The sequence below is a fragment of the Schistocerca americana genome, chromosome 8 (genome assembly GCF_021461395.2).
Source record: "Schistocerca americana isolate TAMUIC-IGC-003095 chromosome 8, iqSchAmer2.1, whole genome shotgun sequence".
In the NCBI taxonomy this organism is placed as follows: domain Eukaryota; kingdom Metazoa; phylum Arthropoda; class Insecta; order Orthoptera; family Acrididae; genus Schistocerca; species Schistocerca americana.
The window spans coordinates 407,462,081-407,478,936 of record NC_060126.1 but is presented as its reverse complement, the minus strand read 5'-3'; the positions used below and the strand labels follow the sequence as shown (position 1 = coordinate 407,478,936).

General features: G+C 41.1%; 1 protein-coding gene across 1 annotated transcript in view; it reads right to left on the bottom strand.

The window, feature by feature from the left end:
- LOC124544769 (UDP-glycosyltransferase UGT5-like) overlaps positions 1-16,856 on the bottom strand; it is a 171,168-nt gene that overhangs the window by 15,948 nt on the left and 138,364 nt on the right. The window contains exon 4 of the mRNA XM_047123446.1: positions 13,089-13,311. Within this exon, the coding sequence (XP_046979402.1) occupies positions 13,089-13,311 (223 nt within the window). The remainder of the gene's footprint in view (positions 1-13,088; positions 13,312-16,856) is intronic.

Here is a 16,856-nt window from a genome sequence, read left to right as displayed (position 1 = left end):
CTGTAGCTGGAAAGTGCCATGATGATCTCTGTATTGGCAAAAGATTCCGGAATAGTCCCTCATTCGGATCTCTGGGAGGGGACTGCCAAGAGGGAGGTGACCATCAGAGAAAGATTGAATAATCAATGAAAGGATAACGTTCTACGAATCGGGGCGTGGAATATCGAAAGCTTGAACATAATAGGTAAACTATAAAATCTGAAAAGGGAAATGCAAAGTCTCAATCTAGATACGGTAGGGGTCAGTGAAGTGAAATGGAAAGAAGACAAGGATTTCTGATCAGATGAGTGTAGTATCCACAGCATCAGAAAATGGTATAATGGGAGTAGTATTAGTTATGAACAGGAAGGTAGCTCGTAGAGCAGAGAGTGTGTTACTGTGAACAGTTCAGTGATAGGCTCGTTCTCTCAGAATCGACAGCAAACCAACACCAACAACGACGGTTCAGGTAGACATGCCGACGTCGCAAGCTGAAGATGAAGAGATAGAGATATTATGTGAGGACATTGAAAGGGTGAGAGATCTGGAGAATATGCTGTCCAGGGCAGCAGTCGAATATTTTCTGGAGGAGGAGATTAGTGTTTAACGTCCCGTCGACAACGAGGTCATTAGAGACGGAGCGCAAGCTAGGGTGAGGGAAGGATGGGGAAGGAAATTTACCATGCCCTTTCAAAGGAACCATCCCGGCATTTGCCTGAAGCGATTTAGGGAAATCACAGAAAACCTAAATCAGGATGGCCGGAGACGGGATTGAACCGTCGTCCTTCCGAATGCGAGTCCAGTGTGCTAACCACTGCGCCACCTCGCTCGGTCGAACATTTTCTGTATCCAGAAAGCCCCGTAGAGGACCTGCAACATGCGGTCGTGCATTATCCTGCTGAAATGTAGGGTTTCGCAGGGACCGAATGAAGGGTAGAGCCACGGGTCGTATCACATCTGAAATGTAGCGTCCACTGTTCAAAGTGCCGTCAATGCGAACAAGAGGTGACCGAGACGTGTAACCAATGGCACCCCATACTATCACGCCGGGTGATACGCCAGTATGGTATGGCGAATACACGCTTCAAATATGCGTTCACCGAGATGTCGCCAAACACAGATGCGACATCATGATGCTGTAAACAGAACCTGGATTCATTCGAAAAAATGACGTTTTACCATTCGTGCACCCAGGTTCGTCGTTGAGTACACCATCACAAGCGCTCCTGTCTGTGATGCAGCGTCAAGGGTAACCGCAGCCACGGTCTCCGTGCTGATAGTCCGTGCTGCTGCAAACGTCGTCGAACTGTTCGTGCAGATGGTTGTTGTCTTGCAAACGTCCCCAACTGTTGACTCACAGATCGGGACGTGACTGCACGATCCGTTACAGCCATGCGGATAAGATGCCTGTCATCTCGACTGCTGGTGATACGAGGCCGTTGGGATCCACCTCGGCGTTCCGTATTACCCTCCTGAGCCCACCGATTCCATATTCTGCTAACAGTCATTGGATCTCGACCAACGCGAGCAACAATCTCGCGATACGATAAACCGCAATCGCGATAGGCTACAATGCGACCGTTATCAAAGTCGGAATCGTGATGGTTCGCATTTCTCCTCCTTAAACGAGGCATCACAGCAACGTTTCACCAGGCAACGCCGGTCAACTGCTGTTTGTGTATGAGAAATCGGTTGGAAACTTTCCTCATGTCAGCATGTTGTAGGTGTCGCCACCGGCGCCAACCTTGTGTGAATGCTCTGAAAAGCTAATTATTTGCATATCACAGCATCTTCTTCCTGACGGTTAAATTTCGCGTCTGTAGCACGCCATCTTCGTGGTGTAGCAATTTTAATGGCCAGCAGTGTACAATATGCACAAGAGCAAAGAGGGAATAATAAGAGTGGTCGACCAAAAACGATGTGCTCGGATAAAAGAAATGGTGTAAGACATGAATGTAGCCTTTCCCCCTACTGTTCAATATGTACATCGAAGAAGCAATGATGGGTATAAAAGAAAGGATCAGGAGTGGAATTAAAATTCAAGGTGAAAGGATATTAACGATACGATTCGCCGGTGACATTGCTATCCTGAGTGAAAGTGAAGAAGCATTACATGTCTACTGAACGGAATGACCAATCTAATGCGTACAGATTATGGGCTGAGAGTAAATCGAAAAAAGACGAAAGTAATGAAATACAGCAGAAATGAGAACAGTGAGTAACTTAACATCAGGATTGGTGGTCACGAAGTAGATGAAGTTAAGAAATTCTGCTACCTAGGTAGTAAAATAACGAATGAAGGACGGAGCAAGGAGGTCATCAAAAACAGACTAGGAATGGCAAAAAGTGCAATCCTGGCCAAGAGAGGTCTACTAGTATCAAACATAGGCATTGATTAGGTAAGAAATTTCTAAGTAAGTACGTCTGGATTTGGTTTTGGTTTGTTTTGGGGGGAAGAGACCAAACAGCGAGGTCATCGGTCTCATCGGATAAGGGAAGGATGGGGAAGGAAGTCGGACGTGCCCTTTCAAAGGAACCATCCCAGCATTTGCCTGGAGCGATTTAGGGAAATCACTGAAAACCTAAATCAGGATGGCCGGACGCGGGATTGAACCGTCGTCCTCCCGAATGCGAGTCCAGTGTGTTACCACTGCGCCACCTCGCTCGGTAAGTACGTCTGGAGTACAGCGTTATATGGTAGTGAAACATGGACTGTGGGAAAACAAGAACAGAAGAGAATCGAAGCATTTGAGATGTGGTGCTACAGGTGAATGTTGAAAATTAGGTGGGCTGATAAGGTAAGGAATGAGGAGGTTCTGCGCAGTATCGGAGAGGAAAGGAATACGTGGAAAACACTGACAAGGAGAAGCGACAGGATGATAGGACATCCGTTAAGACATCAGGGAATCATTTCCATGGTAGTAGAGGGAGCTGTAGAGAGCAAAAACTATAGAGGAAGACAGAGGTTGGAATATAGCCTCCAAATAATTGAGAACGTGAGTTGCAAGTGCTACTCTGAGATGAAGCGGTTGGCACAGGAGAGGAATTCGTGGCGGGCCGCATCAAACCATCAAACCTATTTTGTTAGTTACGTGTTCCATAGATGATTTGAACGATTTTTATGGACATTATGTGGAAAGTGTCAGTTTACAGGATATGCATACATAATTAATTTCAGTGGGCGGCTACATATTGGCTATTTTAAATTCTTATATGGCACACTGGGCTTAATTCGACATTAGCCAACGTCTTTCAGTGCTGTTCATGCAACTACATTTAAAACTTAGTCGTTTTTTCAGGCTACCGGTGCCAGTTATTAAATAAAAGCTTGTGTGTGGGATAAAAGTGGAGTTGCCTGGAGGAAATGATTTTAAGTTGGGTTTTAAACGTGAATTACTACCTTCCAGGCGCTGCTATTCCATACTACTTCCTGACGCACTGACAGCTTTAATTCTGAGTAGCGAAGGTCGTTTTTTTATTGTTGCAGGTATAGACTTCGCTATTCCTTACGAATTGTGAAAGAACATTTATGAAGAATTAATTTCATTATATTGTAAAACTTGGAATATTCTACCATGTTTATCGACTTGTCATGCGCTACACGAATTGCACGTATGACTATGTTGTACAGAACTAAATATAGTTTGATTTCTTAGACGTGAGGGACAGTTCATTTTCAAAGATCACACGTTGACTCTTTATCTTTTGTTAGTGTCTACACGTCCTTCCTCGTCTCTTTTTCATATATTACTCTTGCCTATTTTGTAACTACTCTGCTTTTAAGCTTGCAGTAGCTGTGAAATAAACCGCAGATACCTTGATTCCTGCCATTTCGGCCGCTCAACCCTCGCACCTCCTACAAACAGCCACTACCCTGACAATTTCACACGCACTAACTCTTCAGTTTACTTGTTGCCTTACTAACCCTAGAAACAGCCTCTGTCACTCCGCGGACGGTACGACCCGCCAGTAACAGTGGCTCAGTTTTTTTTTTTTAAATGACAGCTGCGACACGCCATCTCCAGAGTCTATCTACCCTGTCTCGCGATTTACTTTCTATCAAACTAGAGATTAGAGACGGAGCGAGTAAGAGTCAAGAGTCTAATATGCCGGTTCGCACACTTCGAAAATGAAGGCGTCCATGTTACATCAGTGTTGCTACCTTCGTTCCCACTGTACAAATTTCTGTTTGAATTTACCCCCCCCCCCCCCCCATATCGCAGTTCCGCCGGAGCTCACGAGCCGGCCTGAGTGGCCGAGCGGTTCTAGGCGCTTCAGTCTGGAACCGCGCGACATCTACGGTCTCAGGTTCGAATCCTGCCTCGGGCATGGATGTGTGCGATGTCCTTAGGTTAGTTAGGTATAAGTAATTCTAAGTTCTAGGGGACTGATGATCTCAGTGCTCAGAGCCATTTCAACTTTTTTTTTTTTTTTTTTTTTTTTTTTTTAGGTCGCGGTTGGTGTTTTTGAAAGCCATAGACATCTAGTAAATAGTCAGAACCTTAAAATGACTGAGATGTTACAGACAACTGCGGATTACAACCAAAGAACCGTGATTTCGAAAGTCTCCTCGGTGGGCGTTTGCCCACTGAAATAGTTCGATTCTTCGGGTACCCGAGATCAACTGTTTATGATACTGTGGCCAAGTATAATGCTTCGGAGAAGTCTGGGGAAGGTGCCGCTAACCCGGCGAGGAAACTTCATTCGAGGAAACGCCTGCCACGAACTGTGGCAGTCATCGAAAAGGCTCTGGCGCCGATTTCGTGGGACCCGGGGCAATCGCTGAGGAAATAGGCGTCAGTATTGAGTGTCAGCGAGCGAACAATGCGTCGGATAGCAGAGAAACTCATACGAGCCATTTAATCCAAAACTGGCTCTCGGATAACGTTGACACGTTTTGGTCAAATGAGTTCTGGCCACCCGAGTAGCCCGGATTTGAACCCCCTTGACTAATATGTTTGGAGTGTAGTCGAAAGAGTTACCAATAAGAGGAGGCACTCTAATGTCGCATCTATTGAGACAGCATTCCTGATTTTTTCCCGTTTATTGTTGTTTTTCATTCTCCTGTCCCATGGAGGCAGGGGTGGCCTGGCAGCGACACAATTCGTCGCTCTTCAGCCAAGAGATTACATAAAATATCACAGGAGAACAATACATGTATAAAACACAGGGATAAAATATGAAATTTGCACACGAGAAGAGGAATAAATTGGAGTTAAAGTATACAAGAAAGAGGTAGTTTGGCGAGGCACGTTTACATAAAATCCAAATTCAGTTAAAAAGGCACTCGATGAAGACATAGCACATAAACACTGGCGGCACGAATAGCACAATTAAAAACGGCGTTCACAGTATGGGACAATGACACTGAACACACACTGCACTTATGTTACAAACACGGCGAGCACCAAAACGTGACGAAGCAACTGCATTAAAATTTGAAAGGCCTGCCAAGGGAGGGGAGGTCAGAGAGGAGGGAGAGAGGAAAGAGAGATGAGGGTTGATGGAGGAGGCAGAGCAGAAACGGGGGGAAGAGGCGGAGTCGGCAGTACACCTAAGGGCAGGATATGGGGAGGCAGTGCAAGGACTGGGAAAGGAGAAGTGAGAAGGACAGGGGGAGGGGGAGGAAACAGCAGAGGGGAGGGAGGGAAAGGAGAGGGAGCCCAAGGGAGGAGAGGAGGGGGAGGGTCAGAGTTGGAAGGAAAGATAAATATCGGGGCAAAGAACCTCATCTGGGATGGGAAGACATTAGAAGTACCTTTGGGAGAGGAGATGGAGGGTGTGGAGATTGAGAGAAGATAGGTGACGTCAGTAAAGGCGCGGCAGCAGATGGGGAGTGAAGTGGATAGCAGACACTAGAGGGTGAGGGGGATCGAGGTGGCGGTTGGTGTAAAGGATACAGATGTGAGAAGGGGATGAGGTCATTGAGGAGACGGGTATGGAAAGAGAAGCAAAGTGCATAGCGTTCAAGGATTTGGAGGGCTTTATAGAATTTAGGAGGAACAGAGATCGAGGCAACCCTGGCACATCAAATGATGGGATGGATCAAGGATGGTGGAAGGGTGCAATTCCCATGTCGAGCCGGACCGGAGTTTCAGGAGCTGGGCTTTGCGTTGGATGGTAAGCAGATGGGGAGTCCACGTGAGGTGACAGTCAAAAGTGAGCCAAGGTATTTCAAGGTGGGGTAAGTTGGTTAGGGTGGTCATAGATGCTGAGGTAGAAATTATGGAGTCGGAAGGAGGGGCTGGTGCGTCCTATAACGATTGCCTGGGTTCTGGAAGGATTGATTCGAGCATTCGCGAATATGGACAAGATTGGTGGCGGTCATTGTGACTGAAAGTGGTTACATCAAGTACTTGTACTCTTGAAGGGTTCCACTACTTATACGTAAAAGGATAATCATTTTCTTTTGCATTTTGTTTTAATAAATCTACTTTTAAAAAAAATCATTTGTCCAGGTTTAAGCGCCGCACCCTGTAATTCCGTGAATGTGACGAGTCTCGTCGACACGTTCTCCCTTAATGAAGAACGTAGAAGCATGAGGTTAGCCGTGACTTATTGTTAGTACGAAGGATGAGTACACGATCTTGCTGCTGTGAAGTAGCACAGACAAGGCGAGATGACTGACTGGATCAGATGGCTTATAACGAAGCTGAGTTCTGTGAGCCAGTGGAGGGTGTACGTCGAAAACAAATTGATGCAGTGTTCACAATTGCAAATGTGTTCCGTTAGAGTAAGAGTGACGTCTAGAACAAGTTTTATACTATAGTCGAGGCTTGAGACAACAAAACAAACAAATGTCGTCCAACGCAAAGAAAATGATTGTATTCTTGTTTATTCCACCCCCATCATGAGAGAATATACAAACATCAAAAAAAGTTTTGCATCACCTCGGTTCAGAGAGTTCCGGAATCTGTACAGAAAACTGGAATATAGATCAACATAAACATCATTTCCTCCATTTTTATTGCTCATAAAAACCACACATTGCATGTTGTACCACCATACAGCGAGACCTTCAGAGATGGTGGTCCAGATTATTGTACACAACGGTACCTCCAATATTCAGTAGCACGTCCTCCTGCAGTGATGCATGCCTGTATTCGTCGTGACATACTATCCACAGGTTCATTAAGGCACTGTTGGCCCAGACTGTCCCACTCCTCAACGGCGATTCGGCGTAGATCCCTCATAGTGGTTGGTGGGTCACGACGTCTATAAACAGCTCTTTTCAATCTATCCCAGGTATGTCCGACAGGATTCATGTCTGGGGAACATGCTGCCACTCTAGTCGAGCAATGTCGTCATGTTGAAGGAAGTCGTTCACAAAATGTGCACGAATGGGAGCGAATTGTCGTCCATGAATACGAATGCCTCGCCAATATGCTGCCGATATGATTCCACTACCGATCGGAGGATGGCATTCACGTATCGCACAGCCGTTACGGCGTCTTCCATGACCACCAGTGGCGTACGTCGGCCACACATAATGCCACCACAAAACAGCAGGGACCTCCACCTTGCTGCACTCGCTGGACGGTGTGTCTAAGGCGTTCAGCCTGACCAGGTTGCCTCCAAACACGTCTCAGACGATCGTCCGGTTGAAGAGATATGCGGCACTCATTGGTGAAGATAACGTGATGCTAGTCCTGAGCAGTCCATTCTACATGTTAATGGGCCCATCTGTATCGCGCTGCGTGGTGTCGTGATTGCTAAGATAGACCTTGTCATGGACGTCTGGAGTGAAGTTGCGCATCATGCAGCTTATATGCACAGTTTGCGTGGTAACACGACGTCCTGTGGCTGCACGAAAAGCATTATTCAACACGGTGGCGTTGCTGTCAGGGTTCCTCCGAGCCATAATCCATAGGTAGCGGTCATCCACTGCAGTAGTTGCCCTTGCGCGGCCAGAGCGAGGCATGTAATCCACAGTTCCTGCCTCTCTGTATCTCCTCCATGTCCGGACAACATCGCTTTGATTTACTACGCCTGGACACTTCCCTTATTGAGAGCCCTTTCTGGCACAAAATAACAACACGGACGTGTTCGAACCGCGCTCTTGACCGTCTAGGCAATGTTGAACTACAGACAACACGAGCCGTGTACCTCCTGGTGGAATGACTGGAACTAATCGGCTGTCGGACTCCCTCCGTCTAATAGGCGCTGCTCATGTATGGTTGTTTACATCTTTGGGTGGGATTAGTGACAGCTCCGAACAGTCAAAGGTAGTGTGTCTGTGATACAATATCCACAGTCAAAGTATATCTTCAGGAGTTCTGGAAACCGGGGTGATGCAAAACTTTTTTTGATGTGTGTGTGTGTTGCGTCAAACTAAAACTGGTCACAGAGAAATGCCACTTCTATATTCCTGCGACCTAAAAGCGCACTATTTTTGGATTCTTCTGGTCATAGCCATTTGCTTTTATGAGTGAGTTGCGTAGCTTTGCCTATAATTCGTTTCTGTATGTTTTTCAGATTGTTACAAATTTATTTTAATAATTAATCACCACTTGAAGATTGGACTTCATCCTCATTTGCTGGAATCAACGATTAGTAAATATGTTAGTACCTAATTTCAGCAATCTTTCCTAGCTCATGTTCACCGACGATCTTTAGCGAGGCGAAGAGTTCTACAAAATTGGAAAAGGGTACAGAATTTGATGAAGAGAATTACAGAACAGTATCACTGACTTCTATCTGTTACAGAATCCTAGAACATGTTCCAAATTCATATTTCGACCTTGTAGGGAGAAAAAATTGCTCTCAAAGAATCAGCATGGATCCATGACATACCGCTCGTCTGTAACACAACTTCGTTATGTTTAGACACGTAATTGTACAAACAATACATACATGTTGAAAACTAGATTCCATCTACCGAAATTTCTGAAAGGCGTTGAACACCTTAAGACATGATCGGCTACTAAACAAGCTGAAATCGTCGCAGATATGGTTTGTTCCATGAATATTTAAAGGATTTCACACAAGAGCTATGGGTCGCAGCGATTCGTCGCATGAGTGACCGATCACTCCGTAGATCAGATGTGTGTGGGGGCAAATCCCAGCGATTGGTCTCTGATCGCTGGTCGCATGGAAATCCCAGGTAATCTAGTGGATCGCATGCGATTCGTGCACGCAATATGGCTGCCTGGCTGGTTAGCATCGGTGTGTGGCAATATGACTCCGACTCGTTTCTCTATTTATCAAGCATGATTGTGCAGTTTTGTTTAGTTTCATTTTGCCCACATTGCGCAAGAAATTTACGTTAGAATTTATAGCTACAGAGGAACCACTTACTACTCTGAGAAGTGAAGTTGGAGCTACGATTGCCATTCATATTAAGAAGAAATACAAAATATGCCCCCAGATCTTGCAGTGATTAGCATTTTGACTATTGTGCTACCAAAGTAGAACTGGTGGAAAGTTATTTATGAAATAGTTGTATGTGTTATTACAGTTATAACTTCTAGATAGAATGACATACGAACCTACTGAAATGTCAAAAGACATTTTAATGTAAATGTTCAGGGCAAATCTATTATACAGCTATACCCAAATTTATTGTCATATCATATAATGTAACTCTTCTTCATACAATTTGTAGCAAGAGTTACGGCAATCAGCAGTGCTGCTACTGACAACATTTTTATAGAAACATCGAATAAATTGTATAAATACTTGCAGTTAGAACTATAAGACTAAAAAATAGAAAGGGAACTGAGGACTAATAAACGTAAAACGAACTGTACTTTGCAAATCACTAGTGTGTGTGGTGTCAAGGTGGGCGACCGATTGCAGGCCATATCGCTAGGTGGGGCTCTTAACTAGTATAACCTACTACGAAGCACTGCCCGACGTATTCTACACAAAGTAACGTCGGTGTTCCCCGTAGAAGCACAATATGGGGTCTATAATGTTCTCAGTATACACTCAAAAAAAAAAAAAAAAAAAAAAAAAAAAAAAAAAAAAAAAAACCCGCAAAAATGGCTCACCGCGAAGGAATTATTCGAATGTGACGGAAATCTGCAGATGTTATGGGCGTGTACAGACATGCAAACGGTTACAATTTCAGAAAAATTGGGTGATTTATTCAAGAAGAAGAGCATCACAAATTGAGAACGTCAATAACGCGTTGGTAAAAATGCGTCTTTGTCAAACTATAGTATAAAATTTCTCTGAATTCTGGTAGTATTAATATCAGTACCGGTCATTTGAGTGAGGTTTTCGAAAATTACAGCATGCAACCGGACTTGCTGTGTGATTAACGTTTATCGTATTCTTTACGTAGCAATACACAAATTGAATTTCCGTTTTCCAAACCTGATTCAGTGATCATTTTTATTTTTCACTGCTGCAGTCAGTGTATGCTGCTGGTATTATATACTACGATACTCGCTAATTATTGATTCCAGCTATTGTAGCTAAGTACCCTATCGTTCGTTTCAACTAAAGCATTAAATTTATGTACGGACAATGGGACATCTCAAGGCACATTTTCAAAACCGGAAATGCTGCGCTGAGAGGAAACGTTAATTCATTGCTTAAGATCGCAGAGCGTAGTCCATAATACACAATAATTAGTTTCATGTCGTATGAAGTGGTTAGATGGAAACAATCAGATACTATTTAATTTATACTAATGTAAAGGTTGCAGTAAGTACTGGGAGATGAAGAAGTTTGCACAGGATAGAGTAGCATGGAAAGCTGCATCAAACCAGTGTCAGGACTGAAGACCACAACAACAACAACAACAATGTAAAGGATGTTCAGCGTCAACAAAATAATAATTTTGTGCAATAAAACTGGCTCAGAAGGACGCACTCAATAGTAGAAGATAATTAAATGTACAACATTCTTACGGCTCCATTCATCTTTACGACAATAATAATAAAGCGATAGTATTTTCTGCTTTAGGAGCACGTAATGCACAGGAAAAGGGCTACTTTGGAATAGTTTCAAAAGTAGAAGGGTGGGCAACATTCAGCGCGGTATATTTGAATAGAACCGACCAAGACGTTTATTTACTCACCTTACACGTTACATAAAATAAATCGCAAAAGTAAAATGATTTAAGGTAATTTCGGTTATGATTAACTCATAGGCTGAATGAGTACTGACTATTATTTATGAAATCTTTTACCATAAGCATTGAATTTCAGAATAACTGTAGAACAAAACATCACAGTATGAAAAAAAAAAAAAAAAAGAATAATTTCGTTTAAGTTCATAGGTTTCCACGGCAAATGACAACATCAGTAAAATCATTTTGGGTATTAGGCAGCATAATTATGAAACAATTAAAACAAATAGTCGCCTTGAAGAGGACCGCTGTAAAAGCGATCGGAACGTTGGAATTTTAGTTGGTTTTGTTTCATAATGATTCGGACTAATACTCAAAATGATTTTACTCAAATATTACCGAGCGTTTCACGGAAAATTATCTCACTCCCAATTTCAAAAGTACAATATACCCCCGTGTATTTCTGCAGATCTGTAGCTACTACACCGCTGACAATTATAACACGTGGTGAGGAAGTAATAACTAGAGAATAAGTTTCAAAATTTTTAGGTTCTGTGGTGGTATTTAAAATGGAAACATCTATTTCTGAGTTCATAATTTAACTCAGTTCAGCCACATTTGCGCTCCGAATTTTCACTCTTGGAGAGAGGAATCTGTAAGTCAAAACTATATTTCATCCATTAATGTCCTGAGGTTTCTCATATTTAGTGAAGAACATCTTCATTGCTCAAAAAGTGCTGTAAGAATATTATGTAATGCTCACCCACGTTCATGTAATAGGCATCTGATTGAAGAGTTGGTCATTCTGACTACTGCTTTACAGTATACGTATTTCCTCATGAACTTTATTGGAAATAATCCACTACATTGCAAAGGGAAAATTGATGTACATAACTACAACACAAGACAATCATCACCCCACATTAAGATTGTCGTTAGTGAAAAAAGGGGTGCATTGCCACCAAAATGTTTGATTACTTATAGAATGACATAAAATGCCTGAGTGACAGTGAAATTATATTTGGAAACAAATTAAAGTTTCTCCTTGACTACTGTTATCCCGTAGAATTAATTATTTTCATACTACTTAAAATGTGGTGGATAGGAACTACTAGTCCACTACTATTTACATATGAATGTAGTGGAGCTGATCACTGCACCTTCCTTCGTCATGTAGCGGAGAATTCAATACATACTCGTTCACAACACGAGTCAACAGTGCACAAATGGCAAACTTAATTTCAGCGTGGTTTAGGTGACATAACTAAAATGACGTTTTTTATAAACAGAAGTAGAAGGTGATTTTTTTATTTTCGTTAGTTGTACATTTTTCAAAATTTAGTGACCGATTTTAAAATTATTAGGATTATGTTTAATTTTTCTGCTATTGTTTTGAAAAATAATTGAAAAAGACATTTGAAATGTAAATCATTAATCGTTTGCAAATTGTTCTGAACGCACAATCGATATTTAAGAATCAATGTATTTCTATTTCAAGATATTCATCTTTGGTCGCTTTTGCGTTATCTTTGTTTTCATCGAGTTAGTTGTGTAGCAATGTGTTATGAGCTGAACGTGATTGTTGGAAGCACTCGGTGAGAGTTTGTTAATATATTTGTTCCTAAGTATTTCCAAAATACGGAATAAAATTGTTTCGAAGAGAATTCGGAAGCTTATATCGACATATTTTTCATTTGATGTATGGTATCAGTACACCAGGAATCGACTTTTGAATCCAGACAGGAGAATATTATTCACCAACACTGCCGTACCAACAATAATAGATACTGGTGGAGAAGGAAGATAAATTAAAATCCTTATAATGACTTTTACAAATGAAAATAATTTACTGAGCCCCTTCCCGCATCTTCAGAGTAATTGAAGCTGAGGATAATGAATTCCAACGTAACCATGGTGCGAGAGAACTTTGGAAAATAATTTTTTAATTTTCGAAGATTTTTTAATAGCGTGTGAGTGAGGATGATCTAGAAACACAATTACGATCTATCGTGCAAATGAGTCATGAAACACGAAACTACCTAAACTAAACGTTAAGTGGAAACATATTAAATCTCTAAGAATTACATACCGAGAATGTCGGCCTGTGGCAGCCACTTCTTAACCATGAGGTTGTCCGGTTTTCCAGGCAGTGTCTCTGTCTCCCATTTCCAGATAACGCGCTGCTTTAACTTGGAGAAGGCAGTCAGTATGGCCGTCCTCTTGTCTTCCCCCAGGTCGGCGCTCCGCAGGTTCGAGCCGAGGCTGAATACAACTGCCCCATCTTTCGCGCCGTCCAAGAATTTCTGGAGATCCTGCAAATTAAAATCCACCTCAAATACAAAGTAGTGTCTCCAGACTAAGGATTATAAAAGAGAGACATATTACCTCTTACAGACAATCTCAAGTAACTTCTCTGCTGGGCCTGCAGCTTGCAAAAGCTCATAATATGACATCTTCTTTATGCTTTTACAAAATTAGCTGCAAATATTTTATTTCTTGTTATTTTTACAAACGTACGGGACGAGCTTGTTTGTATATCATTGTCATATCCATTTATGGAGACGAAAAGAAAGGATATACGAACAGCTCATCAGCAATTAAACAATCTGCACCCAAAAATAAAATTTGCAGTAGACCTAAAGATAAACAATGACAATAACCAACACAAATTTACAATTTGCAGAAAACCTAAAACTACAGACATCATCATCAATAAAAATTCATCCCACCTCAAGTCGCATGAGTATGCATAATTCAAATCAATGATCAACAGAATCATTAATTTACCACTTGAAGAAAAAGTAATAAAATAACGAAATTGCAACACTACAATAAGCAGCATAAGAAAGAAATTACGATCCAGATATAATACTCTGAATCTACCAAGTTCATACTAAATCTAAAGCAGACAACATACAAAAAGAAATAACATTGAAAAGAGATAAGAAACCAAAGTCAAACCGATATATGTACCAACAAAAATATTGGCAACATATCACACAAAATAAATAAATCGTTCAAAATACGAAAATTCAACAAGCATTTCGAATTAGCAACAACTTACAAATAACGCTGAGATCAGGAAAAAGTGACTTCATTACCTTTTCTAATCCAGATGTATACAAAATTTCCTATAACGACCGCAATAGTTTTTACATTGGACAAACGGGACGAAGCTTTAGTATAAGATTTAAAGAACACACAAAAGACTGCGAAAGCTTCCTGTCTAGCTTTTACCTACATCTAAAAAATAAAAACCACACAGTGAACACAACGGAAAACGTTTTGGAAATTCTACATGACCAAAGGGTGAAACTAGGAACATTTTGGAAGAAGTAGAAACTTATACACACACGAATAGATATCTGAATGAAATCCTAAACGAAAACGTGGATCTCAAACATAAAAATTATCGGGTACACTTTATTATCATAATAGAAAAAGAAAAGCGATGAACACACGCTAAACAAAAGTTACACAACATTAAGATCACTTATCTACATAATGCAAAATTATCTCTGGCAAAAAAATCTGACTACCTAAGATATAATTTATTTGTAAACACAATGCATCAGTAGAACGACCTATCATTTGTTAAAGTAGCTCGATATTTCTATAGAAGGTAAATACGTGATCTATATTAACAAAGCAGAAAACAAAAGAAATTACGTTCCAAGACGTAAGTATAATATAAGACAAAAATCTCATATAACTGTTACATAGACGTAGAATAAAATGATTTATAAATGTAATGTCAACAGGAGTTGAAAATGGCACAAATGCCGAAACAAACTTGTCGTTTACCTTCGTAAAATCAACGTGAAATAAAATATTTGCAACAAATTTTGTAAAAGTATAATAAGGGATTCTCAACTTTCTTGGCTACGAAATTAATTTACTTTATTTTTTATAATTATTTGGAAATCATAAATTATACCGCATATCTAGGAGTAAGCTATGCTGACAAAATGTGCAGATAAATTATTCAAACGTAAATCATCAGTGAGGGGGAAAAACAGGAAATTTAGCACGGACGTTGGCACTTAAAGTATAATCGGCAAGCAGCGCTTTAACGCATTCGTTGGTGCGCAATGCGGCCTCCTGTCTAAAACTACCAGTGATATTTTTTAGTTAAGTGGACGGATGTTTTAGAGCTCACAGAATTGGTTTTTTAAACTTACTATACTTGCTATAAACTTGTGCAAAAATTTCTATGAACCGTATATCCATATGCAACTACTCGATCTTGTTAAATACTCTACCGTACTGAAACTCTAACAGAAACCTTTACTCTTTGTAGGCCAATCCATGGCAGCGTGAAGAGAGTTATCGAGAAACGCCTTGTGGTCATTTGTGCGGTGGACCCTTCAACAGAATTAATATTGAACTACAGCCAAAATTTGGAATTTAACGCTTTGGCAGTACATCAAGAAAACGTTTGAATGATAGCACCAACGTGACGAGCAGCGAACCGCCAAACAAAACAATTCTGTTTTCTGAGGTTAATTTTCGTCAGAATTCTTAAAAGGGATAGGGTCGCTAATGAAATTATATAATTCCTCTTCACTACCACAAGTTTCATTCTTCTAGACTGTTATGTCAAAACTGTTGGACTATAATTATGCGATAATTTTTGTTCAATTAGGAAGAGGAGGGTGCGTAGAAGAATGCTTTGCTGGACTGACTATGACGAGGCACGACATATTACTGGAACATACGATTTTATATCACTGGTGAATATATTTTTGTTACAAATAAGGAAAAATGAAATCATTCTTACGCTATTGGGCTTAGTGTTCTTGCGATTTTCTCCCTTGTATCGAAGTCCTTGAATACGCTGCATGTTAAAGATTCTGCTGTGACTTAACTTAGATATTCCGCAGATTTAATTGTTGAAAAATCGAAATATGTGCAAGAAATCATCACATATGACCCTTAGTTCAGAATCCTAACTCCAGTAAGTGATTGTTTGGCATCAGCGATGATGAATCACGCTTTAACACACAGAATCACGTTGTGTTTGTTGCCATTTGCATCTCAGCTCTAACATCTGATGCAAGTGTCTGCTTGTTTCAGTGTTTGTAGTTTGTATTAATTCAGAAGATGAAAAGGCTCGTATCTGTGTTAATAGTGTAAATACGATTTCTTATATCTGTGAAGAGCTAACAGCGAATTTTCAAAAAAGAAAACATGATAGTCTTTGTAACACTAACCTGATTTCGGGTATAAGGTTTAGATCAGGACAAGAATTGGATCCTCCCCGTATGCCATTCACATTTACTACATTCTTGGCTGGACTGTTGAAGATTACGTCATTTGTCTTTTGCTCTTGCGCGATTTGTAGGTTATCAGAAGACCATACGAAAATAGATTGAATTACCGCAAAAACAACGAAAATTGTGTAACATTCTACAAGGCTACAAGGCTTGTATGTCACAATGAAGAACTGACGATGTCAGTGACCCAAGAGAATGTGACATTGAGTGAAGACTCATACGGTGACGAACACGCAAACGACAACAAAGGAGATATGCATGCCGACAACGTTTCAAGACTACTGTGAATCATATAGTCATACCTTTTCTCAAGAGTATTTCAAAGATCATGCGCACAATATAAATTTGTCGAAGCAACAGGAGGAGCTTTTAGCTTCGGGAGTGACGGGGTTGACTCTTCTTCACGACAGAAAAGTGTTTATCTTGGTAGCCACATTGCTTTTTTCTTTACGTTTCTCCAGGAAGATGACACTGTTTTTTTAATGATAACGAGTCCTTTATGGAATCTGTTGATCGGTCAAGGCTGGTCGCAGAAACTTTTCGAGGGAAGGGGGAAGGAGGAGGAAGGGGCAAAGTGGGAG